General features: G+C 41.8%; 1 protein-coding gene across 1 annotated transcript in view; it reads left to right on the top strand.

The window, feature by feature from the left end:
• Positions 1 to 17,648, top strand: part of tenm4 (teneurin transmembrane protein 4) — a 319,789-nt gene that overhangs the window by 43,262 nt on the left and 258,879 nt on the right. The window contains exons 2-3 of the mRNA XM_080429457.1: positions 10,855 to 11,158; positions 16,896 to 17,168. Of these exons, the coding sequence (XP_080285583.1) occupies positions 10,933 to 11,158; positions 16,896 to 17,168 (499 nt within the window). The 5' untranslated portion in view covers positions 10,855 to 10,932. The remainder of the gene's footprint in view (positions 1 to 10,854; positions 11,159 to 16,895; positions 17,169 to 17,648) is intronic.

Genomic DNA, 17,648 nt, shown 5'->3' with positions numbered 1-17,648 from the left:
CTTTCTTCATTGATTTAGGCTGTAGGAAAGCTGAGACGGTAGCAGTTTGCTCTGGTGGGGTTTGATCCCAGGTTGTACGCGTGGCTGTGAGACAAGCCTCTTAACCGCTTTGCCGTCAACAGGCAAAATGTTTCTCTTCTCCTATTTTTTATATAGCTAAGTAAAATAAAAAATACAGCAAGCGCACTGTCATGCACTTGCTGAATATTTATTTAGATAGTGATGTTTTGGTCAAAGACCTTCTTCAGGCATATATGCCTGACCGAAACACCTCTATCTAAATAAATATTCTGTAAGTGTATGACAGTGTGTGAGAATTTCCTCCAACAAAACATTTTATTCAGCTGTGCAAAAGACTCATGTATTTGTTTACAGATGTATCTACGGTATGTATCAGCAAAGTGTAACTTCTGTTTGAGAAGACATGCCATGAAGCAGAAGTGGGCAATGTTTGAAGAGTGACTTTAAGTCAACACTGAAAGTGTAAATATGCACACATCAGTGTGTCCATTTTGACACGTTCAGTGCAAAGTTAATACTCTGGACTGCTGTGTATCTCTGTTGCTACTGTATTTTCTCCTATGAATTTCTCCACAAGAGAGTGGGGTCCCTATTAGCCTTGCTGCATTAGGGTCAAACCATTTTGGGGTTGGCACAGAACCCAGAAGGCTTTTGTAGCCCAGGCACGCCTCAAAACACTTGGGGATTATATGGCGAGTTGATAATTGCTTAGATGGTATTACGGCTGGTTCCACCGAAGACTGAACTATTATTCAGATTCAGGTCTAACTACTGTGTGACAATTATCATTAATAGCACCGTTAATGAGAGAGGCATCACAGCTACAGTACTAGGACCATTTCTCTTGGTACTGGGGTGGGTTTTCTGGGGGATCACTGAGTACTGGGGAAGCCTTCTCAAATCTATTGTTGTCTCTCAACCAGTATGTTATGTGCCAAAATAGATTACAAGCAGGTTTGGCAAGGTTGCAGACCATTAACCTCTTAAACCCTATATATTTAGTTGAACAGAGTCCCACAGGGATCTATACTAAGTTTGCAGATATTTTCCCTCAACACCAAATCTCTTTGCCAAAAAGAGACAATTGGCTGTTTTGTTCACCCCAACATAGGGATGAAAGTACTTAGTCTCACGTAGACAGACAATCAGAGCTCTTTGCCTACTGATAAGTCTGAATGAGAAAAAAGCTACACTATGTAACTTTCCTGTTCTACCCCGGATTTGAACGAGAGTCTCCTGTGCAAGTGCTGAAAATGTTACCACTGAGCCAATAGAACCTGCCTGCTTGCTTAGGGGAGAAACCAGAAACAGGATTGTGTCAAATGTCATGTCAAACCTGTACAATAGGATCTAAATGTCTCAATAGAAGAGCAGGGAGACCAAATACAACCACCCCAATTGTATACGTTATATAGTCTTAGCATACTCTATTACTTTACCATACAGATTGGACAAAATCACATTTTATTCACAAAAAAAAGTCACACGGTACAGCTTTAAAGGGATACTATCATAATTTGCAACATGCTGCTAAGCCATAAAACCTAGCAGTCTTGTGTGTCTCTGAAATACCACCGAAGTTGTGCTGGAACATTTACTCCAGTGATGTATATATACTATGATAACCCTCAATAATGAAATATATATTACCTATGTAATATTGTGTTACGTATGATGATACAAGGCTGTGGCATGTATGGTTAATACACATTTCAGTTACTAGTGTGAAACCAGTTCATAAACCAAGGCAAGGCTAGGGTATAGTTTTGGTCATTGATATTTGTATTTTATTGTTCCTAGGGGTTACAAGACACCAAAGAAGTCCACATCATGTTTTTTTCATTATTCAAGGGGGAACATTCGCCAGAAATAGTCGATCTACAAGCTCACAATGCCACATAGTGAGCTAGTGGATTTGCTATTTCTGGCAAAGGCATTTGGTGTAGAAGGAAAACGAGAACAGACCAAGTACAGTTGCAACGCAGGTTTAAGTGGTTATTTATCAGTATGTAACGATGTGGTCATGAAGTGGTTTATTTCACTATATTTGGACTCCTAATATGATATCACCGTGGCATTATGAATAGAAGCTCAAAAGAATCAAATTATGACAGGAAAGAAATGAACCTATGGGGTAGACATTGAAAATAAATACTGCATATATTATTTTCATTTTTCTGTGGTGTGGTGTAAAAGTAGAGACTAATATGTGTAATAATAATAAACCTTTTAAATGGCTATAACACTTAAAAGCACTTGGATGCCCATTCCACTTGATTTCAAGTGGACTAGTATGTAGCAAGCAGTGTGTGGCCATGAAAGCAATGTTATTGATCATAGAGTCACCACTCAACAACATAACTGATAATTGAAGTGTGTAATTGGATAATTGATCTGATTCTGAATGAACTCCTCCACTCCTCCAGTTCTTTTATTACAGTTTTCTTTTTTGATGGGAAAAAAAATGCCTTGAAAAAGACTGTGGAGTTATGTTCTCCATAACTGCCTAGTATTAATAACATGTGTGTATGTATGTATATATATATATATATATATATATATATATATATATATATATATATATATAAAACATGCCAACATGACAAGTCAATGCCTGCACACACACACACACACACACACACACACACACACACACACACACACACACACACACACACACACACACACACATATATATATATATGTTATTTTGAAATGTTTCATTCAAATCGTTTGTCTGGCTGCGGTTTGAAACACACACGACAGATCGACCAGCAGAGAGCAGCAGATCAACACCTTGATCACTCGCTCACTCGCTCGACCCCCCCCAAACAGGCTCAGACAGTCCAAGCGTCATAACCGGATGTGACGTTTCAGATCGTTGGAATACACGGAGTGGATCGTTGGAATGGACGATGGCTGTTCGTCATCCAGACTAGAGAGAGTGGAGTTGTTTTTTATACCGTGTGAAAAAACGTGTTTTTGAAAAAATGACAGGTTCAAGCTTCTAGAGAACCGGAAACGGAATCTGCGCCATGAATCCGGATCCGGGTGAGTGTGAAGTGAACAGAAAGAGAATCTGATGGTGAAAAATAAACAGAGCAGCGCGATCACAGATTAAACAATGAAAAAGCTAAACGCTCGTCTAACGCGTCGACGGCCAACTGGACAAACTAGCAATTGACTCGATAACGCGTCGACGGCAATCAAAGATTAATGATAGGCAGTTATGGAGAACATAACTCCACACACACACACACACACACACACACACACACACACACACACACACACACACACACACACACACACACACACACACACACATGCTCACGCACACACAAATGCACCCACGCTCACGCACACAGCTCATGCAGGCGATTTAGTGTGTCTTTTGCCGCTTGCGGTGTTAATGGCTAAGCGAACATTTCAGAGATGGGCCTGACGTTGCACTGTTAACAGTTTCACCGTATTCAGCCAAGGTCGGGACCGTACATCAGCGCGGAGGGCGAATAAATAGGGCTGCTGCTTCACTGCGTTATTTACTGGGCCTGTTTGAAAGCATTACTCCGTTTTCCTGGCCCTCCCTCCCTCTGTCAGGCCCGGACCTTGAATGAGTCCAGGGCCGGAGTGATTAGTAGCAGGGAGTGTGCTGCCGTAGTGGGCCTGGGCTACTCTTTGTTTATGTTGAGGCTTTTTACGGATTCCGTTTTAATGTGAGACCACCCCCTTCTGATCCCGGAAGGAGACGGCTGCCCCTCCTCCGCCTCTCGTCTCCCCGACCCTGCGTGAAGGCCTTGTGGTGAATCAGGATTTGTTCGGTCAACCATTCAGAGAGCCCCCCCCCTCCCCCCACGCCATTCCACCCCACCCCCAGGCCCGTTCCCCATCTCCCCTCAGTTCCTTTTTCTTTTCAAAACACACCTTTCTGTTGACCCAGGAGGGTTATGTATAGAGCCCAAGCATGTGAATGATTCCTCCAAAAAGAAGTAAGTGGTGCCTGTCAGCTCCTCTGCCCTGAGTGGGGCCCAGTAGACAATGTTCTTGAGATCTGCCCAAATTTCACTATTAGTCTACTTTGTGTGTGTGTGCGTGTGCGTGTGCGTGTGCGTGTGCGTGTGCGTGTGTGTGTGTGTGTGTGTGTGTGTGTGTGTGTGTGTGTTCAGGGTTGGGTAGTAATTGGCAGTACTCCCTTGGAATAAATAAATGTATTACAATGACAATGGTGCCCTCATCAGCTCAGGATGCACTTTAAAATGCACATACAGCACAGTTACCTTTTTCACTGATTGAAGCTACATTTTCTGGTTACTTGGGCTGTATCCATCCATCCATCCATCCATCTTCAACCTCTTATCCGAAGTCGTGTCACGGGCGCAGCAGTTCCATCAGAGAGCTCTAGACTTTCCTTTCCTGGGCAACATTAATAACTTCATCCTGAGGGATCCCGAGGCGTACAGAGATTCGATGGCCCTCAGTAAGGGCCCCCTCACCCCATATTCCCGCAGCACCTCCCACAGAATCTCCCGGGGGACTCGGTCATACGCCTTCTCCAAATCCACAACACACATGGAGACCGGATTGGCATACTCCCTGGCCCTCTACTTTTGACTCTGGGTGTAATTACAGGACATTCTCTGGTTGTTTTGAAGTTATTCATGATTTATTTTTCAGGTAGTGTCATAAATAATGAATGGATATTGAAATATTGCAATTAGCTGCTGTAGGCCAATGAAGAATCCAATAATTGAAACTGATGTTTTGTCCCTGAAAACATTTTATTTGTATAAATAATTATTACAAAATAATCACGGAACGTTACTGATTGGTGAGAGTTACTGATGAGTTAGATTTGAGCAGAGATCAATCTGTAATCATCCCAGATTATCGTGTGTGTGTGTGTGTGTGGAGGGGGTGGGGCTGGGGGGTACTTTGGAGGGTGAGGGTAATGAGCGGAACACCATAAAACGGTTCTCAACAGATTTCACACCCCAGATTTTGCATCGATCATGAATTTAGGACATGATACGTCAAAGGGCACCATCTGCCGGTATCAAAAATGTGTTCCTGGTCTGCACCACCCCTGTCAGAACATTTCCTGATCCACTTTTGGTGTCCTGAGTCCGTCCCACCGGTTGAGGAACACAGCCATAAATTATCGTGGAGAATAGCGTTGTGTGGGGCAGCCAGATCACCCCAGATTTATGTGCAGCGGCACTGAACAGCAATTCTCACACTTGGCTAATTGTTTGATGGATATAGTACAGAGCCATTTGCATTTATATTGTAACCTAAACGCCTCCCAACCCTTTAGATCCCATATTTAGCTAACGTCTGACACCGTGTTTAACTCCTGACACCAAGGAGATGTGTTTATGCAATGTGTTTAACACTGCGTGAGACGACTGTCTTAACACGGGTGTTTGACACCGGCTAAGACGAGTGTCTTAACACCAGACAGATCTTAACAGATGCTATGGAAACACAGTGGTTCTCAACTCGTTTCACACTGAGACCTGAATGTTGCCCCCTCAGCTCAGTGTTTTTCGTACAAATCCGCCAGGGGGGCCAATCAAAAGGAGAGGAAACATAAAAAAATATATTTTTTTTTTATAAAAAGTAAAATAAAAAGTTATCTACAATCATGTCGTAGCACAACATGTTGTGAACTTGTAGATCAGCTATTTTCTTTCTCTTTTTTTTTGCCATATCGCAATAGGGGGGCAGCAGCCAGTGGTTATGACTATTTGGGGTTCCTTGGCATGGACACGTTCGGGAACCCCTGAGTCAGCCCACCTGGAAAGTTGTTTTTATAAGAAACCATCAAACCATAAAGACAATTCACACATCACACATTTGCTTACAGTTGCTGTCTGTTTGTATCACACACACGCAAACTCATTTCCAGACTTCTAATTTGCATTACATCAATTTCTACTTTGCAGCCAGATGAGTAGGCCAATTGTAGGCCATTCACTTTGAACGGTGAAATGCAGAGTCGGCACGACTGCTTCAAAAGGGAAAACAGACCATCCATCATTTCTTTTGTCTGTACACGGAGGTGTCAATTGATTTTGGATCATTGCATGGATATGTAGTTAGCTTCTCCCTGGCACTGTTCAAGCATCGCCGTTCATGGCTTTAGAGAAGCTTTGTCTTTGAAATAAAAGCGAGCGATTCGTATCTTCGTCTTATGAGGCTTTAGTCTGTGGGCAGCCATTTTTCTTTTCCCTTTGTGACGAACATTTCTAATTGAGTCTTTATGGGTCCGTTCTTGTTAACCTTCCCCCCTCGCTGTCCCTGTGTCTCACTTCTCTATGCACCTCGGGCTGAATCACGTGCTGACAAGACATTTTCAAAGTAACACTGATCAGTCCTTTGTTCTGTTTCCTATTAACCATGTTAACGATAACGGCCACCTCCTTGCTTCCCCACACACAAAAAAATAACCTCAAACTGGCATTTTCTTGGATATGGTTCTGGATTTAAACTTTAGACAGCTAAAGAGGAGCAGCTTTACCCTGGCTCTGAGTCTGAAATAGAAAAAGAGTCAAGATACCAGCTATAATGTCTATTTGTAACTTAGCTAAATCTGTTGTTATATTTTTTTACAGTGAGAATTCTGACTGCGCTGTGCTTAAGGTGGGGCTCCAAGATCTCACATTTGCATCATGTACAATTCAGCGTGGCCAGCTGCCTCTTTGAAAAGAGCCCTTTGCGTTTCCCATGCCCTGAAAGGTATACGAGTCGCCGCATACCAACCAACGCACAATGAGGAAGAAGGGACGTGCGAGAGACGTGGCCGAGCACGAGGGGGAATGAGAAAAACAATGTGCTTTAGAGAACGCTCACAAAACTTCTTCTGAAAGCCGCTTGTTCTTTGCACTCGCTACATTTGCATAGCATCAAGGTTCTTGAGGAGAAGGTACAGAAAGAAACATTTGCAAACTACACAAGCTGCTGTTTAAGTCCTCAGAGCAGCTGAAGTGCTCTAGCTTTTTCAAAGTGGGAGTGTTCCCCCCCCCCCCCCCCCCTTATGTGGTGGAGGTCCTGGTCTGGAGGCCCCGAAGTCATTAATCACCAGCATCTTTTCAGCTGTCAATATATACAAAAGAAACCACCCCAACTCAACAATGGTGTCTTCAATTAAGTTTTTCCTGCCAGTCGAGCCAAATATAGTTCACGGAGGATTATTGTTTACCGTTCTGTCCAGCTAAGATCTCATACAGTATTCATAAAGAGCTTATCTTGTGGGAAAATACTTGTCTGAAGAGCATGGACGTGTTGTCAGTCAAAACTGCATTGCAAGTAATTCTTCTCATCCCCTCTTTCGTTCTTTATAGCTGTAGAGCTCTCTTTTTGGCATGGATACTCAGCACATCCTTTTATTAACCACATGAACTGCATGCCTATTATACTGGGCAGAACATTCTGCGAAAATAGCCGATGTACAATTGGAGCTTGTAGGTTGGGTATTTTCGGTGAAGAGATTTGGTGTAGAAGGGAAGAATTACGGGGCCTAGACCCTTGGGGGACTCCGGTCAAAGAGGTATAACGGGTTTTCAAACTACTTCTTTGTGTTTGGTAAATAAAACTTAAGGGGACAGGACAGCAACATGTACAAGAGACATGTTTGAGATCATTTCTCTTAATTTCCACGTCCCTCACAAACAAGTATTATTGCTATTGCTTTGGCAAACAACACAACATTTATGACACATAATGTCGAAGGAGCTGTAAAAGGAAGGATGGGGAGTGAATCTTGATGTGATATTTGTGTTCCCTGAATCTTTATGGTCTCTTGAGTAGGTACTGTGCTATCGAAAAGCGCCATAATTGAGCTTCAAGGTAAACAGAGACCTAGCCGCTAATCAACTTGACATCCACATTGACAGATGTTAAGCCAGCTCAATAGCTTTTAAACCATTATGGTCACCCAGAATGTGCAGTTTGCACAGTAATGGCTTATAGCACTACACTGTATCGAGCATAGACATAAAGTCATAAAATAACACAGTAGTATTACAATAAAAAACATTAGATGGGAAATAAATCGGCAATTCACACAGGTGGAAAACAAAAACCAGAAAATAAACAGAGCATCTTCCCAAGGAAACAAAAAATCTATATAATACTTAATAGGAATTTTAATTCACATTTGAGTTTTTTCTTCTCTGCAACCTTTACAAAACTTTTACATTTACAAGCTGCAGAGTCATTTCTGCTGACTATTTTTGAGCACAACATATTTCTGGCTCAGATTTCAATCACCTGTGCTGGCTCCTCACCCTACTGTTTGGGATTTGTTCTGAGCTTCACTTCTGAAGCGGTGATGATTTGTACCTTATAAACAACACAATTCAGGGAAGGATAGCTGCCACGTCTGGAGTGGCTGGGGGCCCCCAGCGTTTCTATATGACACATAAACAGGAATATTTGTGAGAGACTCACGTCGTAAAACTTTATGGGAGGCAGATTTGTTATGCTGTATTTTATTAAAACTAATCCTAGCAGCTCCTTCATCTTCCCCTTGCACCATACAAATACTACTATTGGAAAACATGCAATGATTTGTGCATTTTTTGGGGGGGGATGTAGCATCATGTATTAGTAGGTTTTTTTGTAGTTTTATTGGTGTATTCTAGTGGATCTCTATCTTTTTAATTTCAAAGATAACCCTGACTCTGAGAGTATACAAATGGGACCAAATGGACCCATAAGGGTCCATTTGTACACTCTCAGAGTTATTGACCTGTAAGGGTCCATTTGTACACTCTCAGAGTTATTGACCTGTAAGGGTCCATTTGGAACGCCCTCAAGGAACCCAGTGGGTCCTTGGACCCCACTTTGAGAACCACTGGTGTATTGTATTCCACGGAAGCATGCTGCAAAGAAGCACAGTTACACAGGGAGTGATGATCTGTTTCATTGTCTAACATTTTTTTCCATCAATTAATTATAATTTATCTCTAAAAAGCACTTTTATATATGTTTTTTCAAAGCACAGCTATTTGAGTTTGAGAAATAGATTAGACGCAGTGGGATTACTGTAGTTTAATGACAAAATGTGGCGTCTGTAAGGCTCTAGAGCGAGTGGAAAAGCAATCCACGGTATCAAATTGAAGGTCACTTTGAGAAATAGATTGTTATTCAGGAATATAATCAAAAAGGCATTAATACAAGACATTTACACATCTTTAAATAATCTATAATATGGAGGCAAAGCAATACAGAAATAAATGAAAGAAAGTAGATCAGGTTTCTCATTTTTAGCTGAGTGGTTGCATTAATTATTAAAGGGAAACATTATATTTAAAAAAATAAACTATCATTTGGAAAATTAAAAGCATAGCCGCAAAAGCCAGTGACCTAATGGAGTGGTTCTCAAACGCTGTGGCCAGAGAGACTAACTGGTGTTTCATGAGTCCAGGTGTGCCTTGGGATTTTGTGACGACCACACACATTTGCAATATACTGTTTACCAGTGGTTATCAAACTTTTTCATGTCAAGGACCCCCAAATTGATATATATTTGGCTGCGGACCCCCATTTGAAAATGTGTCCCTATTGTGATGTGAGCAAGTCACTATAGGCAAAAATTATGCATTCATTTATTGATTTCACACATATAACACACATAAATAGCACATCTACAAGTTCACAAACGCGTCACATTGCGACCCGTTTGGTTTGGCACCGAAGGCCGCACAGAGGACCGCACTATGAGCTTGTAGATCTGCAAAAGAATGTTTTGCAAATCTTTGAATACATATATTTTAAAGCGAACATTTTCAACTCTGTTACAACTTCTCCCTGTAACAAAATATTTTGAGATGGGGGTCCACGGTAGCCTGGTAAACCCTCCCTCCGGAAATCTGATTTCCATTTCATTTCAGAAGTGAGTCTGGCCTGAAGGCTTGTCTGGGCGTTTCTAGCCCGTACACCAAATGGACGAGCCTATCAGCGTCGTCGCTCATCGTTCTGTGATTGACAGCGACAGTTGGCCAATCAGGTGGCGAGTTCGAGTGAGCCCGAATGAAGCCGAGTGCAGCCTGAGTGCAGCCGACAAAAGACGAACGGCAGCCATTGTTGTTTGTGCGAGTGCCTTCACTTCTTACTTTCGCTTATAAAACGCTCTCAAACTTCTTTTTTGAGGATATCGTTAAGATATCGTTTGGATAGAATTTAGTTGTTTAACTTCATATATGTGGTCAATTAATCATGACAGAGCCTATTTAAAAATAAAAATTCAGAGAACCGGCAGGGGCGGGCAGTGATACGCATGTATCCGAATAAGGCAACCTATTTTGGGCATGGCCATCTCAAAAGTCCCGTTGCGTCACATTAGTCGCGGAGGTGGTAAAAATGCACTGCAATTGGCTGAAGGGGAAAAACGATCATTGGCTGAAGGGGTTGTCAGTCAACGGTATTACTCCCGCCCAACTCCAGCCCACAGCCAATATTGCAGAATGGGCCAGTCAGGCCAGACTCACTTCTGAAATCAAATGGAAATGAGATTTCCGGAGGGAGGGTTTACCAGGCTAGGTCCACGGCCGAATACATATAATTTTCGAGAACCACTGATATTATAGCAACATTAGTTAGAATTTAGAAGACATTTGGAGAGCCCCAGAAGCAAACATTTCAGGCCAAAATATATATATTCAAAGATTTGCACACATTTTCACGATTCTTCAAAAAATAGCCAAAGAAATTGAAAAAATGACCCACGTGCTGCGTACCCCGGTCTTAATGGGTTACGGCATAACACAGCATTTCCATTGTGGTCCTGTGTATTCAATTCATCATGTGAATATGTGTTTGTTTTTCCAGAGACACTCAGACTAGCCTTGGCATCGGTAAACGCAGAGTGGATGTTGTAGAGGAGCGAAGGAGGCAGCAGCCGTCGTCATGGAAGTGAAGGAACGCAGGCCCTACCGCTCGCTCACCGCCCGGCGGGACTCGGAGCGCCGCTACACCAGCTCGTCCGCCGACAGCGAGGACGGCAAAGCAGCCAACCAGAAGTCCTACAGCTCCAGTGAGACGCTCAAGGCCTTCGACCAGGACTCCAGGATGGCGTACGGCACCCGCGTCAAAGACATGGTGCATCACGAGGTGGACGAGTTCAGCAGGCAAGGTAAGGGGGAGGAGCCATGGCAACCATGCTGGAACAGACCAGGTCGACGACTGTATCGTCGCCTTTTTGATTGATTGATTGAATACGTTATTAACCCATTCAGTCCGGGAACGCATCTGTGTCATTTTAAGATTTCTCTGGGCTATTCAAAAATAGCAGATATACAAGCTCATAGCGAGTGCCGCGCTATGAGCTTGTAGATCTGCTATTTTTGAAAAATCTTGATAATGTGTGCAAATCTTCGAATATATTATATTCTGGGGGACATATATAAATATATATATATATATATATATATGTCAAGGACCCCCAAAATGATATGTATTTGGCCGTGGACCCCTATCTCAAAATATGTATCAACATACACAGATCGGAGTTAAAAATGTTTGCTTTAAAACAAATGTATTTATATTAAAAGATTTGCACAAATTCTCCACGATAAAACAAAAAATGCAGGTCTACAAGCTCATAGATGGTGCCGTGCTATGAGCTTGTATATCTGCTATAAAGCAAATGGTGGGTTTCACTGGCACTGGTTGATCACGTTAGCCTTGAAAAAGGGTTAAGTGATCATGTGCCCAAAAAGTCACCCCTGTATTATGCCATGGACCTCCAATTGTTTTAATCTCTGACACCCCAATCTACACCCCAATTTACACTGCTGATTTAACTAGAGTGCACAAATGGCCGCCACAGAGTAAGTAAGAGAAAGGCTTATTTGATCTATTGTTGAAACCTTCAAACATGGTCTATGAACCAATGAACCATAGAGGTAGCTGATAAAACAAGTCACTTTGAGGTAAATATGAAGCCAAAGATGCTTTCACTAGATTTATTGCACTTATACAGGTGACATGCCAACAATGCCAGTTGGATTTTTAACAACCATGAACCCTAGCATCCATATACTGGGCATGTGATAATAGCATGCCCAGTATTTAAACAAAAACACTCATGGAAAATAGGTGAACGTTCTGCAAAAAATAGCAGATCTACAATCTCAATCAAGCTTGTAGATCGGCTATTTTCAGCAACTCAAGCTTATAGATGGGCTATTTTTGTTGAAGAGATTTGGTGTAGCGGGACAAAAGGAGGGGACTAAGTATAGACCGCTGGGGGAACAGCCGAGTATATAGATGGGTTTCCGAGCGACGTCATCACAGAGCAGAGTGCGCAATCTGCGCATGCGGGTGGTAGAACGACCCGGAAGTGCCATTCACTCTCTTGTTATTTTCGGGATTTAGATAGGCATAATGCTGCTATTATAGGCATAATAGGCATAATGCTGCTATTATATACAAACAGATCCAACTTCCGACAAATCATTTTTATTGAGTAAAGAAGATATTACAAACTGCATCATTTAATCTACTTTCATTAAACCCGGTGAAGACCATTTATTTTATCAATGTACAATGGCCAGAGCTGCTGCGGGTAATAGCACCCTCTACAGGCTCATCCCTCCACTGCGCGCGCATCATCCTCTCATGTTTACAAACAAGAAACCCATCTATAAGGTTTAAGTGTACCGGTAGTTAATGCAGTTGATGGTTCTTTATTTGGGTTCCAGTTGAGAGCCACTGGCCTCCAGTAGATTCATTTGACAGTAGTACACACTGATGGTAAAAGATCAGAGATTGGTTTCAGCATGTGGCGGTGGTGTCCCTGCCTTCTGTTTCAATGCAACCATAAGCTTGACATCTTTTTAATGAGGAGTCCCTTGTTAACTCAGACACTGTCACTGTGTGGGTCACTGTTAGTAGAGGTGGGGTCCCGGTATTGGACTTGTCACACAGCATACACGCTCGGAACTCTTAACCACTTAAGCCTTACTTAACTGTCCGACAAATAGTGAAAATATTGATTCGAATAAAATGTCATGGCACTATCTATCGTTGCTGTCGGGGCAGAATAAATCTCTTATCTCCATGTTTTAACCTTTTGTGTTTTATCGTAAATTAACGCCCTACTTGATCATACTGCAGCGTCACACGAAAGCATCAAAAGTAGCAGATCTACAAGCTCGAAACGTTTTGAGCTTGTAAGATCTGCTACTTCAGCCATTTTTTTATTTGAACCCTGAAAAGCAACAGTTTTGGGCATATGAGGTTTCCACCCGACAGAGACGCTATATAGCCTGTAATGGGAAGAAAGTTGGTAATATGGGTATCATATTTATTGTAATAACTTCAATTGGAAACCACTAAACCATTAACCCATTGAGACCTGAAGCCGATTCTAAATGTCTCCTAAATCTCAACAGTTTTCTGAAAAACGTATGTTTCTATATCAGTGGTGCTCAATCTTTTTCATGTCAAGGACCCCCAGAATGATATGTATTTGGCCGCGGACCCCCATCAAAATATTTAGTTCCAGGGACCCCCCAGAAGCAACGATTTGAGTTAAAAATGTTCGCTTTAAAAATATATATATTCAAAGATTTGCACACATTTTCACGATTTTTCAAAAATAGCAGATCTACAAGCTCGTAGCGCGGCACTCGGTGCCGCGCTACGAGCTTGTAGATCTGCTATTTTTGAATAGCCCAAAGTGTAAAATAATGCTTTTTTAGCTCAAATCTAAAAATGACACAGTTCCAGGTCTTAATGGGTTAAAAATAATTCCTGTGACATGGCTCAAATTACATAGTAGATACTCTGTAGATGCTCTGGATGAACAACACGTCGCACGCACACACACACACACACACACACACACACACACACACACACACACACACACACACGCACACAAACACGCACACAGGAGTGTAGCGCTTCCACTTGAAAAAAAAAAGTAATTTCAACTCAAACCTTTTCCGAAGCAAGTGTTGAGATAAAACCTGGGAGTCACTCTATGCAATCACCCAATCTCCCTATTGCAATGCAATGCACGAGTAGAATCCTTGTGAATTCTTAACACGTCCTACGTTGCGTGGTTCAAACTGTGGCTTTTAAAGCGCAATAAAAGTAGCAATACCACAATGTAGAAATACATTGTGGTATTGCTATATGCTATTAATTCAGTGAAAGTTAATTATTAAAATCAGATAATTGCAGTGGAGTAAAAAGTACAATATTTGCCTCTGAGGTGTTAGTGGAGTAGAAGTATTGAACAATTTACAAGCTCAACTAAAGTAACAGTTACTCAATATTGTACCTGTACAGTACTTGAGTAAATGTGCTTTGTTATTTTCACCACTTCGGCTTAGACAGCCTTCTCCTCATTAACATCATGTCACAGTGGTGCTAATGGGGAGCTATGTATGTGACTGCTTTGATGATACTTTTTTAACTGGTGTCATTCGCCTGGCCATCTCCATACAACACCACCATGCTTGTATGTCCTTCATCGGAGTCATTACCAGGAGTCGTTACCAGTGGTGGAAAGTAACTAAGTACTGTACATGAAACAGTTAAATGGATGAACTCATATTTAACAAATAGGAAGCAAAGTGTCCGTATTGGTAATACTCAGTCAACATATCTTAACAGTAACATTGGAGTTCCTCAGGGATCAATACTGGGCCCTATTTTATTCAGTTTGTATATTAATGATCTGCCTTTTGTCTGTCCAACTGTCTCCATACAAATGTATGCTGATGACACAGTTCTTTATATACGTACATGCTGAAAACAAACAACTAGCAGCAGACAAATTAAATGCAGCTATGGTCCATGTATCTGATTGGTTGGGGAACTCATGTTTGCATCTGAACACAAACAAAACTGTTTGTATGTTTTTCTCACGTAACTCCACAGACACCGTTTATCCTGACATAGTTGTCACAGGTAACAGTATCAAGGTAGTATCACAATTTAAATATCTTGGAATCACATTAGACTCAAACTTGCCATTTAAAAAACATGTTAAAAATGTAGCCGACACAATCAAATTCAACCTGTCTAATTGCAGGCACATAAGACCATATCTGACAACAGACGCAGCTAAACTCTTCATGCGTGCTATGATTTTCTCACACATCACATACTGCTTCACAACCTGGTCACAGACAAATCTGACAACTTTGAAACCCATAGAGTCACTTTACAAACAGACATTAAAAACACTTGGCCAAAAGCCCAACCGTTACCACCATTGCCATATAGTTCAAAAGTATAACTTATTTAATTTTGATATTAAAAAAATAAAATCTGATGTTTGTCTCATTTTTACATTTTTAAATGGGCTTGCTCCTCCACCACTGAAACGGTTTATAGAGCGACGGGAAAGTGGTGGCAGAACAACAAGGGCAACTACCAGAGGGGACTGTGAGGTACCATTCAGACGGAGTGTGTTTGGTGAAACAGTCTTCTCTGTTAGAGCCTCCCATCACTGGAATAGTCTCCCTACCGAAGTAAGAGAGACCACCAACTATCTGACCTTCAAGTTCAACCTTAAGAGATGGCTTAAAGCTAACCAAATTTGTAATCATGGGTAATTATCAGCTCCATTTGTCACTGGTGTTTTTTCTCATATTTCACTGTAACTGTATGTTTACTTGTCTTGTTTTGTACTGATGCCTTTTTTGTATGGATATATCACCACTTTTAACAGCCTGCTCAGGGACTACAGATGAAATTTAGCCGTTGGCTAATTCTGGCCCATTTACATGGATGTGTGAAAACTGACATATTGATTAATGTGCACTGTCCCTGATAAATAAATAAATAAATACATTCACATTTACATTTAAGTACAGTACTTATGTCAAATGTTTAGGTATTTGTATTTCCAATTTCCAATACTTTTACTTCTACTCCACTACATCTCAGGGGCAAATCTTTTACTTTTACTCCACTACAATTATTTGAAATCTTTAGTTACTAGATTTTGATTATTAATACAAAACATACATTAACAATACATTTCGGCCATTTGAAAATAACCTCGCGTTGCGATGCGACACATTGTGAGGTTATAGATTGGCTATTTTCTAAAGATGTTTATATATTGAAAAACTTGAAACGGGACATTCTGCATAATGAGTACTTTTACTTTCGGTACTTTAAGTACATTTTGATGCCAATACTTCAGTACTTTTACTCAAGTACATTTTGAATTCCGGACTTTTACTTTCTATATTGCAGTATTGATACTTTTACTTAAGTAAAGTTAAAAAAAAATTGAGTACTTTTCCCACCACTGGTCATTACCAACCTTGTGGTTAGAGTGTCCACCCTGAGATTGGCAGGTCGGCTGTTCAATCCCTGGCTGAGTCTTACTATAAAAAATGATACTCAATGTCTCTCTACTTTGAACTCAGCATCAAGGGTTTGAATGGGGGGGGTCCCTGGACATACTAGCATCATGTCCAGGGGGTTTACTTGTGCATCAAGGTGCTTCACGCTACGGACACAGGAGATCGGTTCTTGACCTATGTGACCCATAGGTCATGACTCAGAAACCGTTGGCTCCCATGGCTAAACTTACCAGCATTGAAACTCAGGTCTCCCGCATGGGAGATTCAATTTATACCCGTGAGCTACAGCACAGAATGGTCAAAATAACGTTTTATTCACCAAAAAAACAACATTATGGTTTGCTGCTTTAACTGCGAAAACCCCAAAGCGTAATATCTGGTTTGGAACAGGGGGGCTTCCTCTTTGGTTTCGAGGTAGATGTTTGGTTTCCCATGCCAGGAGACCGTGGGTTTGAATCCAGGAAATCACGTGAAGCATACCGATCACATTACAGACGTCATTTCTTTCCACCGTGTGTTTGTCGCCCACCGCAGGAACCGACTTCTCCCTCAGAGACCTGGGTTTTGGCGAGGCGCTCCCCTCCCATGTGGCCACGTACAGGAGCGACCTGGGAATGCCTCACCGCGAGTACTCTGTGAGCGTTGGGTCAGACGCCGACACGGAGACGGACGGCATCATGTCGCCGGAGCACGCCGTCCGGTTATGGGGCCGCACCAACACCAAGTCGGGCCGCAGTTCCTGCCTGTCCAGCAGGGCCAACTCCAACCTGACCCTCACCGACACCGAACATGAGAACACGGAGAACGGTAAGAGCTTAAGCACTGTGGAAGCCTTCGCCTGAGTCCTGGTCTTGTCTTTTTCCGGGATCCGCTGCTAGCTGCTGATAATAACCGTACTGTTTGCTAGCATGCTAAACTGTGGGCGTCTGTGGTTTATCTTGGAAAGGAGTTGTGTTTACGTATACATCAGAGACGTACAAATTGGCTTAAAGCGGAGTAACCTGCCATGTCTTTGAGACTAGAGCAGACAAAGACTGTGGAGAATTACTTGAGGTGCCCATTTTAGGCAGAGTATGAATCATATCTTCTCCCTCTCTCTTTCTAATTGTCTTGATGAGTTTTTGAGCCTCAAGATATAACTATAATATATAATATATATAATATATACTACAAATTTCGTTAAGCACCTCATATCTACTTTCACATTCAGTGGAAACTTAGAGAGAACAGCGTATTATTCGGGGCTAGAGGAAAAAGCATGTAGCAGCAACCCCGGTACATGGGCAT

The sequence above is a fragment of the Gymnoscopelus braueri genome (genome assembly GCF_963280865.1).
Source record: "Gymnoscopelus braueri genome assembly, chromosome: 5".
NCBI classification, from domain to species: Eukaryota; Metazoa; Chordata; class Actinopteri; order Myctophiformes; family Myctophidae; genus Gymnoscopelus; species Gymnoscopelus braueri.
Note: the sequence above shows the minus strand (reverse complement) of the source record. Positions and strands in the feature narration are given on the sequence as shown.